Raw genomic sequence first — 15,075 nt, 5'->3', positions numbered from 1 at the left:
GGCATTTCATCTCGATTAGACGACGTTGTTTTGGCCGCTGAAAATTGAGACAAAAGCTAACGGAAATTGAAACACGCCTAATTATTATTAATTTGCATGGCACGAGGCGCCGTTCAGTTAGCGTCTATATACATGAGTAAATATACGTATACAAAAATATATATATTTATATATTTATATATATTTGTGTATTGGCTGACTGTCAACAAAAGACCAAAACAAATCTATCGATGAGAGGCTGCACACACAGCAATTGTGATCAATGAGCTGACGCGCTGATGCGCTGCCTCGTCGCCGTGAGCACGTCACAAGTGCGTGTCGCTGTACTTGAGCCGCCCTCCATTGAGTGGGTCATTCGGCCTTGAGTGCCGCCTGGTCACGGCTGCTCCAATATAGCCAACAAATTAGGCTTGACATCATCTCTCGGTGTCGCTCGCTTGGGCGTCGATTCATTGGCCATTCACACATGGCTTATGAAAGCTGCTCTATTTCTTTGTATACCCTGTAAACGGAGGACAAGTGGAGCATATTACTGAGTAGTCAGATGTGTATGATATGTAGAAGAACTTAATGGGAAGCAGCTTTGTATACCCCGTAAACAGTGTGCAGCTGGGGTCCATTCGTTTGGCAGAATTTTCACTAAATGATATTTATGAAACCATTAACATATATGCAGAAAAAATCATTGTATATGGCAGGTAGCTTAAAATATTTAAATTAATAATTTGTGCTGAGAGACTATCTTAAGATCGAGCTGCTATGCAGATTTAAAATATCTTCAGACTGCATAAATATTCAGCAATGATCATGGACTAACTGAAGGCAAAAAAAATATATGTAGAAATTATAGAAAATTCATACAGGGTATTCTAAAGTCGTGCTAGTATGCACTTTGCATTTAACACAGCCAATATGTATATTTAAGACTAGTAAAGTAGGTAAATACTTCTTTCTAGGACAGTACAAGTTTACAGAGTATCTAAAATTCGAGCTTTTTCTTCACTAGGTTTTCATCTCTGATAGTTGAATATATTATATATAACTAAAGCTGATCAATTAATTGAACTTAATTTGTTCAATTCTAATCCTTAATAAGTTGACAGAGCATCTCGTAGTCGAGCATTATCGACAATTGCATTTATATGTGTTTTCTTTGTATTTATTGTAAATGTTTTTGCACAGTTTTTTTTTGATTGCTTTAAATTGTTTAAGCTCGATGACAATTCAGCAGTTGGCGTCCGCTGTGTGTGTGTGGCTGAGTATGTGTGTATGTGTGTGTGTGAGTGTTTATCAGCGCCTTTTTAATCGCCACAATAGATTTGACATTCAGTTAACAGAAGGCGGCTCACTTGCTAAGCTTTGCCTTTGACTTGCTACACAAAAACTCCCAGTAGGTATGTGTGTGTGTGTGTGTGTATGTGTGATGTATGTGTGTGGGGGTCAGTGTCTGCCCCAAGTGGAAATAACTGCACAAATTACACACAGGCGTAGACAGCGCAACGCTGCAAAAAGCAAAGCAATTTAAAAATTTACGACATTCTACAGTCATTACACCTTACGGCGTCTCTTCGTGGCCACGCCCTTTTACGTCAACCGCCCATGCGAACATTCGCATACAACTTCCGCAAAAAACTTTCGGTTTTTTTTGCTTTTCTACTTTTTTGATTGTATGCAAATTTTTATTTCATTTCTTGGCCAAAAGTCTGGGAAAAACGCGTTGAAATGGACTCAGACCTCGTACTTCCCTCGAACTCCAACTTCTGGTAGTCAGCGTTGTCGTTTGCTTAGCTATCAACGAGAAAAAACCCAAGAAACCGCCGTATAGAGTGACTAACTGAAAAGTACCCTGTACTGAGTGCAGAGCTAGGCAATGAAACAAGGCAAAATTTTATTTTTTTTAGAGTTTTGAAAAAGAGATTTAAAAAATCGAAATTTTGGATTCGTGAAGTGCAACCCTATACACAGTGTAATGTATATACTAAATATAGAGATATATTCTACGAAAAGAAAGTTTTTTTTTCGATATTTATCGATAGTCTTGATAAAGAACAATTGAATGAGAAACGCTTCTGTTTTTCTTCCAGATTAAGAACATATATATATATCCATCTTTTTCTGCCTATAAGATGTGAACGATCACCTCAGCTGATTCTCTCGATAAAGTCTATTACATACAGACACATCCAACTATAACTCTATCCAATCACTCCCACATTTCATTAAGTACAGCGTACAGGGTATAGAAAGAGTGAAATTTTTGCTAGCCTTATCGGCGTTTGGTCTCTTCTGGCCTGGTCGAGTGCTCCATGTGTTCGCCTGTGGTTGACTGGGAAGTGCGAGTATTTGCATTATTGCGAATTCCCATTAGAGAATTATAATGGTGGGCACTTTGGTTCGCTTGAGTTGCTTGTAACACGGCTAAAAGAGCCAGTGCCCAGGCACTTAGCCAAGCTCCCAAATTCCAGTGTTATTTATTAGCTGCACTTAGACTCTGTGTGTGTGTGTGAGAGAGAGCTATAATTTATATAGAGCTTAATAATTTAGTTATAGCAAACGTGAGCTATCTGTAGCAAGTGGCAGCCACGACTCGGCAGGCTAATAAACCAAGTAGAATTTGGTGGAACTAATTTCATTTTGATCACATGTTAAAATAAATTAAAAGAAATTTTCTAATTTTTTAGTTACATTAAAATTATATTTAAGTCTTTCTATACACAAGAAAAAGAAAAAAAATTAATATTAACTAAAAATAAAAAAGTAATTAATAATAAATATAAAAATACTAAATAAATATTAAAAAATAAAAGAATTAAAAGTTGTAATTCTAAATATATTTATATGTAAAAAGAAAATTTAAGAAATGAAGTTATAAAAAAAAAATTAAAAAATATATTAATAAACATATACAAAAAAATATATATAAATATATATGTATATTTTTAAAAATAATTCAGCTTGAAATAAATTAACTTTGTGACATATATTATTTATTTAAAATTTAAGAATTTGTATATATTTTATTTTTAATTTTTAAATTTTAATTAAATTATTTTCATTAAATTATTTCATTTACTTTTAGATATCTGATTATTATGTTTTATATCTTATTAAATAATGCCATAAAATCCATTTTATTATCATTATTTATTATGCTTATTTTCATATCATATCATCGTTTTATATCACATAAAAGAGTCTCTGTGTGTCGTCAGCTTTCGCTTTGTTGTTTCGCTCAACTTATGGTGCTCGAACGCTTGCTCCGCGTTCTCATTTATTCGATGTTGTTGTACAGCATTTTATGTGCCACCCTGCCCACACACAGTCCCTCCCTCCTGCTTCTCCTTCAGCTGGAATTGAAATTGAAGGACATGCCGGCACATCCTTTCCCTACACCCCTCTCTTTCTATCTCTTTCTCTCTGCTCCAACTGGCACTTAACTGTTTCTTGTTGACGCTTTTGCTTTATGAAATTCAAATTGAAATTGAATTTGAATGTGGAATGCGGAATTCCGGTTTTATTTTGACTCGAGCGTAAAAACTAATTAATTATACGTGCAAATTGTGTGATAAATGCCATTTCTATGCAGCCTGCTGAGCCTAAGCCGAGCGGCTGCTCCACTAAAGTCCATTGTTTATTTTACACTCCATCTCCTTCGCTTTGCTGTTAATATTGTTTTTCAACATGTTGTGGCGCTTGTTATGCAGATTTCCATTGATTTTCTAGGCATGTAGTGGGCGTGGCATAACAAATTATTCAGATGCTGCACTTGGCTGACCACACACATTACAGCAACAACAACAAGACTCAGTGTCCTTGTGCCCGTTAGCCAGCTGCAGCTTATTTTGGAGCACATCTATTTTCAGGCCGCACACCCACCCACTGCCCCGGCACGCCCCGCTTCGCGTGTGTTGCATTATTTTTGCACGCCGCGACATCTACGCAACTTGTTCTTGCACTCGCACATGAATCAGTCATGAAAATATTTTAATAATGCGCACAGACAACGCATCAGCATCAGCTTGTTCAAATTCGACTAGATCTCGCGCATCGAGTGCGAGATGGGGTCGCTATTACGGGATGGGGTTAGCAGGCGCCACGCTCACTTAGCGCTACGAGGCATTCAATTTATTTGAACTTGCGCCGCATCCAAGCGCCAAGTCCTTAGTATTAATGTTGCCAATTGAACTTGACCCAAAATGGGAACAACAAAAACAGAACAAGCAAGAAGAAAAAAGCGTTGCAAACTTTTCTTTTCTATTTAGAGGCTGCGCTCAAGAGCAAGATTAATAATAAAATTATGTGCAATGAAAATCGGAAGAGGAGCTGCATAGCCTATTTGCTGAGGGCTTCAACCAACTGCCTAGTCGAGCTGCATTACAAATTGATTTGCTTAGCTGCCTTGGCAGCACTTGAGTGTATAGCAACTAGGGTGTTATCGACTGCACAATACACGTTCGTAGTTACAAATAGTAGAATCTTTTCTTAGTGAGTCTTAAGGCTGGTAACTGCAGTAACTTTTTTCTGATTTGCCATGCTATCAAGGAGTGTATTTCTAAAATTCACTAACTCAGTAGAGCAACTCAAGAAATAAATAAATATTAAGTTATATATTATTATATGTAAACTTTTGATCAAGGCTAAAATTTCAAGTTTTTAACAGCTTAAATAATAGCCTTTCCATCAGACCATATATAATATTTTCCAATTTGCCACGCCTCTAAGTCTTTACACTTTTTAAGACGAAGATATTCTCTCGCTCAGTACCAACAAAATGCTTTGCATTCATTCGGTTTAACGGACGGACATTGCACCAAGCCAATATACTCCCATCACTGTATAAACGAGCATCATATATTGCCCAGCTACTCGATTTTTCCTGGCTCACTCACTCATAAATAATTGTTGCTTATTTATGGCAGAAGGTCTTCGCATGCGCCATGCACAAATTAAATTGTTTATAGTTCAACTCAGGCATAGACTTAATCAATTAATTTTCAGCTGATTATAAATCAAATTGCTTATATTTCTTTCGCTATTTTCAAGTGCTTACTTATAATATATTTAATGGAAATTTATTAGATTTATTGCAGCTAGTTAAACATAGCTGCTAAGCTGCAGCGGCTAATTTGATATATTCCTATTTTATTGTTGCTATGCAAAGCAAATTCAAATTTCAAAATTCTGCTAAAATATTTAATTAATGCCGTAACATAGCTTCGATGTTATCTTTACAACAAAACCAAACAAAAACCGCTTTTGTAATACTTGGAAGTATCTTTCTATGCTCTGCATAATGCTCTTGCCAAATGCGAGTTGCACAAGTGAAATATGTGTAGCACCAATTAGAAGAAACTTTAATGAAAAGCAGCAAACTGCAGCTGCACTGCGAGAAAATATGAAGACTAGTAAGGGAATGTTAAGCGACTGAAATTAAATTGGAATAAAAACGTATGAAATGAGAAATATATAAAAAGTTGTTGAATGATTGAAGAAAATTTAAATTACAAAATTTTAATTAAACAAATTAAATTAAATTAATTAATTAAACTAAATATCAATATTACAAACTATAGCAAAATGAGATACAAATTTTATTTGCTTTAAATTTTAATTCAAAATAATTAAAAATCTAAAGAAAACATATTTTTTTAAAAATATTTTTCTTTCGACTGCGCAGCCAATGAGTTTCAATTTATGCACTTTATAGAAGCCCGATAGACACATGGACAGACACCAGTTGCAATTTGCTGTGCGCACTTAAATATGTATGACCCACATATGACCAGTCTAAGTGTAGATCCCATTGCTCCCATTTCGCAGACTGAGTCTGAGCATTCATCTCTTTGGCAGCTAGATGTGACTGCCACGCCCTCCACCGCCCTTCTGTCCCGACCCACACACATATCTACAGCAGACATCTGTGAGGCTTGTCTCGGTTTTCGTTTGATATCAAAATGCATTCATGTTTAGTTTTGTAATTAAAAGTGTAATTCTAGCAGCACGCACAAGCACCTGAGAGCAAGTTGTTAGAGCAGTGAATGGGGGCGTGTAGCGGGGCGTAGGTAACATTAGCATGCAAATGTATGCGCTCCAGTGTCGAGTGGCAAAAGAAACATTCAAGGTAACTCAACACAGTCGCACACACACACACACAGCTGCAATTACATTCGAGTGCTTTTGCCTGCGCCATGTTTGATAAGTACAACGCAAAAAATTGTTGCATACTTTTGAGCGCCATGGAAAAATGCCAACGGCTGCTGCGACGCTATCTGGAAATGTAAATGGAAATGTGTATATGGAAATGCGACTGTGAATGTGAATGTAAATTTAATTGCACGCACACTTGAAGCTGCTGCTGCCACTCCCACAAATCTCTATGCGCCCAACCACAACTGTAGATCCCGCAGCAATAGCTCGTTGCGTCCCGGCTGTCAGTCAATCATAAGAATTACGTCACTTGTCGCACAGTTGTCATAAAAGTTTGCGGCATCCTCTATGCCCGTTACCATAATATTTTAAAAATGTTTATAGTTGAAATATTGTTGGCCATATCTCTAGAGCGCGCCTTCTGCTAGCTTCCTTCCTAAGCAACTTCCTGTCACGCTTCGAGGGCAACAGTCATATAAACATGATTGTTACTGCTGCTGCTCAAGTTGTTGTTGCTGCTGCTGTCTGTGTTTCATTTGAGAGGACGTGCAGGAAATTTGAGCAACGCAGAAAAATCCATTTACGTAATTACTTCACGTTAACTTTTGCCGTGCTGCGCCGAGCGTTCCCCTAAGGTCTTCCTGGGTCTTGGGCATATATTTGATGGAAGAGTTGAGACTGCAGCCCCACATCTTGCTGCCCCTTCACTGGATCCTTTTATTATTAAATTATTACACAGCATTGCTTATTGCTTTGTCGGAAATCTTTTCTCGCAGCACTAAACTTGTTAGTCCCAGCCAGTCGTCCCATCCTAATTGGATAAGGGCAGCGCTGCCGACGCATATTGATTACGATGGGCCGGCAAAACTTTCGCAAATGTCTGTGCCCGTAAGCGCTTGTCCTTAATTATTGCAGAATATCAAAACAGTTGTGACCTTTATTAGACAGTTGTGTAACAGTCGGAGCGGCTGTTGGTCAGATCCAATTAAATATGAAATCAAATAAGCTTTTCTTTTTTTTTTGCATAATTTAATTAGTTTTATTGGCAATTATTTGATGAAAAATTGAATTTTCGAGAAATTTGATTTGCTTTACTCAAGTTTTATTTGCAATTTCAATTAATTTCAAGCGAATTCTTCAGCAACTTCCTTTGGCTAAAAGTAATTAAATTCTGTTAAACTTTTTCGGATTACATTTACATTTTCAAATAGCTAATAAACATTACTCTGTTATATAGTGCCTTACTACATATATATATATATATGTGTATATATATTAATTTGCTTTCAGATTTCAGCGCAAGTCCTTATGATGTAAGGCAACACTTTGGGCAGCCAACCAAGAAGCGAGGCAAACACAACAAGCTGGTCATTTGAAGCAGCAACTGGAACAACAAAAGTCAACTGAATAGGCAGAGTGTAACAGCACTTGGAAGCAGACACACACCCTCAGCTAGACGACGACGACGACAACGACGCGTCCAACAAGTTGCCATCAACGCCCTTTCGACTGACTCCCTCCCAGGCGCAGAGACAGAGACAGCAGCAAAACGGCAGCCGTGGATACCAATACGTTGCGCAGTTCAGCTACTGTGAAAGCGACGCAGTTGACGCCGCTGTCGACGTCGCTGTCGACGCCGCTGCCGCCGCTGACAATTTGTCAGCCGCCAGCGCCAACGCCGCCTTATCAGCGGCTGACCAAAGCGTTGCAATGCGATCCCAGATGTGGCCACGAGGTGAGTGCCAATAAAGAGTTCAGCTTCAGTTGCGGTCAGCCAACTTTGATGGGTGGTTTGTGTGGCTGTGTGGCTGGGTGGCTGGGTGGTTGGGCGGTTGGGTGATTGGGCTGTCCTCGCTGCCTAGCTGACGTCACAGGCAGGAGCAAAATTGATTAGAATAGAGTTGTGTTAGTTGAATAAATAAAACTTTTCATAAGTTCCATAAGCAAACTCACACATTTTATGCAAGTTGTAAATAGTTTTGTTTATGCGAGGGTGGTACGAACAGCTTGCGAAGCCTATAATATATAATGAAACTAATTTATTTATTTTTGTTATATAATTTATTTGTTATAAGAGAAGAGTTTGTTGTTGTAGCTAGAGTAAGTCAGGAATTTTGTTTTTGGATTGAAATACCTCATTTAATATGAAGTTTGTGTACAAGTTTAGGTACAGCCAGCAGCAGGCGTTGATTAGGAAACAGTTGTGGCAGCTCTTTAAGTAAACTCATTTAATTCAGGTTATAAATAGTTTTGTTTATATATAAATATATATATATTTTATTTATATATTTATATATATATTTATATATAGCACAGCTTAAATAGCAGCAAAAGCTATTTATTATTAGTTGAATTGTGTTTTTTATGAAGGCTTGAAGCATGTGCTAGTTTCGATTTTAGTTTATATTAAAGATTATATTTATAAACAAAAACAGCTTTAGTTTAAATAATTATAACAAAGATAATGCTAGAATCTTAAGACAATCCATCTAGCCGCAGCTTAGCCAATGCACAAACCAAACAGCTGCAGTTGACGTCGGCGTTGACGTTGGCGTTGGCGCTGGCGTCACTGCTGCTGCGCTGCAATTATGTCGTGGTTCAAGGCTAATTTTCTTGCGCCCCCATGAACAGAGGCAGACTGTGCGTGTGTGTGTATGTCGGTGGGTGTGTGCCTCTGTTCATTCATCGCTTTTGGCTTTGTTGCTGTTGTTTGTCGTCGCTTTGTGTGCATACGAAATGCGCGTGTGGCGAATGTAATTCCGCCGCATTACGTATACGAGCCCCAACCACTATTAATTCGAACAGCATGTTTTTTTTGCAGTGCGCAATGTTTAACACACTATATTATCAATACTACTAAAGATAACACATACCAATGCATTTCGTCTCAAAGAGAATTTTATTCTCTTCACGACGAAAAAAAAAGTTTTGCTCTATTTCCAACAACAACAAAAATATGAGTAATTTATTCAAACGGTTTGCTTAAGAGATAAGAAAAAAGTGACCACTATTAATTCGAACGCGGCGTAATGTGATTTACTATCATACTTAAAACAATAATTTAATTAATATTAGAATTGTGTAACGTCGCCCTTGGCCTGCATTACGCATTTAACTCGTTTTGGCATTGAGCTTAACAAATTTTTGCAATGCTCTTGAGAAATTGAGTCCCACATCTCTTGCAACTTGATTTTCAAGTCAGAAATATTCCTTTGTGGCTCATTTCGAAGCTGGTTTTTCATTAGCCACCAAATATTTTCAATTGGGCTTAGATCTGGACTATTTGATGGCCAATCTAAAACCTCCATTTGATTATATTGCAGCCAATTTTTGGTTCGCTTGGCTGTGTGCGATGATGCTCCGTCCTGCTGAAAAGTGAATTCACCGCAATCTGATAGTTTTGGTATTGATGGCAACAAACTATCTTGTAAAATATTAATATATTTTTCAGCATTAACTGTCCCTTCAATGAAATGAAGTTTTCCTAATCCTTTGGCAGACATACATCCCCATACCATAGTGCTCGCAGGAAACTTTGTTGTTCTTTTAAGGCAGTCTTTATGGTATGTTTCTGACCTCTTACGGATGACGCGTTTTCTCGTATCGCCGACACTAACATCAAATTTAGCTTCATCGCTGAATATGATGGTATCCCATTGCCTTTGAGTCCAAGACATCCTTTCCCGAGCCCATTGCAAACGCTTCTTTTTTTGACGAAGCGTAAGCAAGGGTTTTTCCTTGGCCTACGAGTAAGATTACGAGTAAGTTATTGGGTACGATGCACAGGTAATAACAAAACATACTTTATAAAAACCATATCCAATACTTTTTAATTGCTGTCGCGTCCACTCTCGCTTGACAGTTTTGCCAATTGTCTGCGACCACTTAGAAGCCAAATTTCTCAAAGATTGGCGACGATCAGCCTTAACAATTTTGGCCAGTTGTCTTTTGTCGCGGGGTGTTATTGCTGATGTTCGGCCTCTATTCGCAATGTTATTTTCAATATTCCCATTTTTTTTGAAAATTTGTATCACCCCATGCACAGACGACTTAGGCAAATTTAATTGCTTGCTTATCTCCGTAAGTGTCTTTCCAGATTTAAAATAATCCCTAATCAATACTCTGATTTCTTTAGAAATAGGTTTACCACGAACCATCGTTGCTAAACTTCTACTGATCTGCAGCAATTCTAAAATTTTTTTGCATGCTGTATTGTGACATTATTTGCAGATCATAACTAGATAATGATTCCGTTACATTAGTTGCTTTTGTTTTGCTCTTCTTGAGATTAAGGTAAGCTTACGCCGCGTTCGAATTAATAGTGGTCACTTTTTTCTTATCTCTTAAGCAAACCGTTTGAATAAATTACTCATATTTTTGTTGTTGTTGGAAATAGAGCAAAACTTTTTTTTTCGTCGTGAAGAGAATAAAATTCTCTTTGAGACGAAATGCATTGGTATGTGTTATCTTTAGTAGTATTGATAATATAGTGTGTTAAACATTGCGCACTGCAAAAAAAACATGCTGTTCGAATTAATAGTGGTTGGGGCTCGTACGCCACGTATTGCTCGGCGTTAATTAACGTTGGTCGGACGACTGCATCGTCGCTGCGGCTGCTTAGTCTTTCATTTTGGCTTAAGAAAAGCCCAACTACAAACGCTACAGCGCTCTGCTCCAATTACATTTAGCCAAATTGCAGAACCACTTGACCTTGGCTAACCACAAGTTCGTCTAAGCAAATGAGCTTGAGCTCGAGCCACACTCAAAAATCCAACATTCACTGTCATATGCATGGCTCTGTGTGTGTGTGTGTGTGAGCTCTTGACCCTCGCCTAAGTAGATTACACGACGAATTGCATTTCAGACATTTGTCCAATTCCTAGTAATTGCATTAGTAAGTCAATTACAATTGTTGCTGCTGCTTTTTTTATTAACTCAAGCTGCCTGAGAGCTCTTGAAAATATTTGCCTTCTGCTGGAAAATCACCTTTTTCAGCAGATGTTTAGCTTTCTGTTTGATAGTTAATATACTAAGAGGAACTATGAGATATGTTTCGAATATAAGTATGCGGCTATAATTGAAGTACTTTATATAATTAGCTAATGCAGCTGGAAATTCCATGTAGAAGAAAGAGTTTAATAGTAGTAAACAAATTTTCTAGAGGAAATATTAGTTATATACTCTAAATATTAAACATTTTTTTAAACATTTTCTGTATAGAAATATTTTCACTCTATGATCACACATTCCAAGTCTAATAAATTGAATTTGTGGAAACACATCCATAGAAACTTTAACAAATAAAAGCTTTTTGAACAAAATAATTTACAAAAAAAAAATATTATTAATTGACAAATTTAAAAACGATTTCTCTTCGTTAAAAAATCATAAAAAAGTTTAGAAAATAAAAATTAAAAACAGTTTTAAATAATAAAAATAATTGTTGATATATTAAAAATCCTAAACCAAGAAAACAATAAGCTTTATAGAAACTTTTTTTCTATTAAAAAAATATAAAAAAAATTTATTCGCAAAAATTATTAATCAGCATTCAATAAAAAAAAAAATGGAAACATTTAAATCCATTTTTGTTAATGAATAAACACACTTAAGAAATATAAATATATTTCATATACAGTAAAATGTATAAAAAATTACAAAATTAAATAATATTATTGAAAAAGTGTATTTACACTTTCGAAAAAAGGACAAAAGTTTATTGAAAAAAAATCAACAGATATATTCAAAAAAATATTAGTTATGATTATGTTTTTTTTTTTATGGAAATAGAAACATTTTTTTTTTTATATTATTAAAAACTTTTTAAGAATATAAATTTTAATTTTAACCTTAATACTTAGGTACGTCCCTCATTGATAGGATATGTCCCTTAATTGAAATTGAATTGAATATATTTGACCCATTTCGTTCCAAACATTTATCTAATAATGATTTATAAATTAAATTAAATTAAATTTATTTGTCTATTTTTTGTATATTCTCACTTTGTTGACCTTCTTCAACCAGGTAACCATTGGCCGTCGCATTGGCCTCTACAGATTCTGTGGCGACATCGGACGCGGCAACTTCTCCAAAGTCAAACTGGCCGTGCATCAGCTGACACGAGGTAAGCTCATACGGACTATATATGCTTGCTGATTCCTGTCTATATCTAACGAGTATTCTGAACGTGCAGACAAGGTGGCCATCAAGGTAGTTGACTTGGATCGCGCTGGCCTCGATGCCAAGGCTCTGCGTATGCTATCGAGCGAGATAGCGACGCTCGAGTGTGTTCATCATCCCAACATATTGAGGTGAGTGTTGCAACTGCTTGCTGCATGCAGCAGATCTTAAATAGTTCCTTTCCTTGCCAGGCTCTTTGAGGTGGTTGAGACGCTGGGGCGCGTGTATCTGGTCACGGAGTGGATTCGCGGCGGGGAGTTATATAATCACATCACCCAAGGTGGGCCACTGCGCGAGATACACGCTGCGCCGCTCTTCAAGCAGCTGCTGCTCGCCGTCAAGCATATGGTAAGCTGTACCTAAGCTCCTCACATCTGTTCCCCTTAAGCAAGGCATATTCTTTCTTTATGCTCCACTGCAGCATAGCTTGGGCTATGTGCATCGTGACATTAAGGCGGAGAATGTGCTGCTGCTCTCGGAGGATCGCCTCAAGCTAGCGGACTTTGGTTTCAGCACACAGCTCATCAATGGTAAGTGCTCATCCCAGCTCGGTTTCTATAGACTGAAGGATTTATATTTGTGCGCGTCTCTCGATTAGGTGCCAATCAGAAGCTGGACACATTTTGTGGCTCTCCGCCGTATGCGGCACCGGAGCTCTTCTCCGATGACCATTACATAGGCGCTCCCGTCGATGTCTGGGCTCTGGGTATTTTGCTCTATTTTATGGTCGTCGGCAATATGCCATTTCGTGCACCCACCATACCGGGCCTCAAGGCAGCCATACTCAAGGGCGACTATCTGCTGCCTGGCCAGCTAAGCTTGCCCTGCATAAGACTAATTCGTAAGTATTTATCAGGGTATAATGTGGTCATAGGGTCATATGGTTATGTGGTTATATGGTCAGATTTTCACATGGTATATGCTCCTATGAACCTTTAGTTCAGTGACTGGTTTAAGGTACTATGATCCTTTTATTCTATGGTCATATGGTCATAGGGTCATATGGTCATATGGACCTATGGTGTATGGTCCTATAGACTTTTGATCCTATGACTTAATGGTCCAATGGCTCTGAGGTCCTATGATTCTATCATTCTGTAATCATATGGTCATATGTGGTCATATGGTTATATGATCATATGGTCATATGTGGTCATATGGTTATATGATCATATGGTCATAGATGGTCATATATGGTCATATGGTTCTATGATCATATGGTCATGGTTATATGATCATATGGTCATGGTTATATGATCATATGGTCATATGGTAATATGAACATACGGTCACATGGCCATATACGGTCATATGGTCCTATAGACCTTTGGTCCCATGGCTCTGTGGCCCAGTCGTCTTTAGATCACATGTTTCTATGAACCTATGGTCGGTCATATGATCATATGATTATAGGGTCATATGGTCATATAGTTCTATAGACCTTTGGTCCTGTGGCTTAATGGTCTAAGGTCTTGTACTCCTATGATCCTATGGTCATGTGGTATATGCTTCACTGCTCCAGACAAGATAATAATAATAATTCTTCCGCTTTTTAACTCCCGTTTGTTAGAACGAATCTTAATCCATGTGCCCGCCCAGCGGCCCACCATAGACGACATACTGAACAGTCAGTTTGTCACCTGCCCCAAGCTGAGCGCTGAGCTGATGCAGCTCGAGTTGAATTTGCATAGCAAACCGGCCAAGCGCTCCATATTCTGGGTGCGCAAGTCACATCGGCTGCGGAAGAGCGCCTCGTTGCGGGAGCGCTATGCGGAGGTGGTCAAAAAGCCAGCGATTAGCATGAATACACGCCAGCAGGACGAGCTGTTTGTGCACAGCTTTCTGCATCCCATCGAGCTGAGTCACGAGCAGCCCGCAGTCGGCGTCAATACCAAAGAGCTCGAGGCCAATGGTGAGCCGGCCAAGCGCAATGGACCCGGTCGACGCTATCTCTTCTGCGGCACGCTGAAGAAGAAGATAACGCCCATCGAAACGGAGCCGGAGAAACAGCTCTCAAATGGCGGGCCGACGGCCAAGCTCAGTCAGTGGAGCATCGAGGTGGCCGACGATTGTCCGCTCTTCAAGAACTACGATGCCGAGACGGGCAGCTGTGTGATGCTGCCCACCAACACGGACGATCTCAGCCAGCTGTGCGCCCTGGAGTTCGAGGCCCGGCAGCTGCTCGCCGAGCTGGGCGTCAGCTCGCAAATGCTAATAGCAGCCACGCCCAGCGGCCCGCGATCCGATATCATTGGAGCCTATCGCATCATAGTCAATCGACTGCAGAAGCAATCGTGGCTGGCGCGAAAGCATGTGGAGATGGCGCTGCAAATGGAGCCGAAACCGGAGAAGCGCATCGAACGCCAATGCTGCATCTTGTAGGCAGCTTAAATGTTTAACAATTAATTCTAATAACTAACAATTACTGATTAATATTTAATGATTAGTGTCAATTTGAGGCAGGGCAGCCAAGCAGAAGTCACGTGTGTTTCTTGTTATTAGTGAAGAGCGAAAGAGCTGAAGAGCTGCAGAGCTGAAGAGTTCCTTATTTTCGTCTAGGTTCTGAGTTGTGTAAAATGTTAATTAATTGTATTGAAGCATATTGCGAAATATGATATGTAAACAATGCACATTAGACTGGTAACGACCCTAAAAAGTGTTGGGTGCAAAAACTTAAGAATTAAACTTTAAGAAAAAAATTCTACATAATATTGACTCTTAGTCTATTCGAAAAAAATAAAATAA

The 15,075-nt window shown here is 38.4% G+C and overlaps 1 protein-coding gene across 1 annotated transcript; it reads left to right on the top strand.

Moving 5' to 3' along the window:
- The first annotated feature begins 7,662 nt into the window (after positions 1 to 7,662).
- LOC111599071 (serine/threonine-protein kinase MARK1) lies at positions 7,663 to 15,028 on the top strand. Its single transcript, XM_023314598.2, has 7 exons — positions 7,663 to 7,882; positions 12,175 to 12,274; positions 12,344 to 12,461; positions 12,522 to 12,678; positions 12,752 to 12,860; positions 12,929 to 13,171; positions 13,901 to 15,028. Exons 3-7 carry the CDS (start codon positions 12,406 to 12,408, stop codon positions 14,710 to 14,712), a joined length of 1,377 nt encoding a protein of 458 aa, XP_023170366.2. The 5' UTR covers positions 7,663 to 7,882; positions 12,175 to 12,274; positions 12,344 to 12,405; the 3' UTR covers positions 14,713 to 15,028.
- The last annotated feature ends 47 nt before the right edge of the window (positions 15,029 to 15,075 follow it).

Source organism: Drosophila hydei, unplaced genomic scaffold (assembly GCF_003285905.1).
Source record: "Drosophila hydei strain 15085-1641.00,03,60 unplaced genomic scaffold, DhydRS2 tig00008114-arrow-pilon, whole genome shotgun sequence".
Lineage (NCBI taxonomy): Eukaryota > Metazoa > Arthropoda > Insecta > Diptera > Drosophilidae > Drosophila > Drosophila hydei.
This window is presented reverse-complemented; position numbering and strand designations above follow the sequence as displayed.

Bases quoted from the DNA above. Each gene is read 5' to 3' on its own strand.
- LOC111599071 (XM_023314598.2), top strand. From the start codon at position 12,406: ATGCTATCGAGCGAGATAGCGACGCTCGAGTGTGTTCATCATCCCAAC. The intron at 12,462-12,521 runs GTGAGTGTTGCA...TTTCCTTGCCAG, and splicing joins CATCATCCCAACATATTGAG to GCTCTTTGAGGTGGTTGAGA. The intron at 13,172-13,900 runs GTAAGTATTTAT...CCCGTTTGTTAG, and splicing joins GCCCTGCATAAGACTAATTC to AACGAATCTTAATCCATGTG.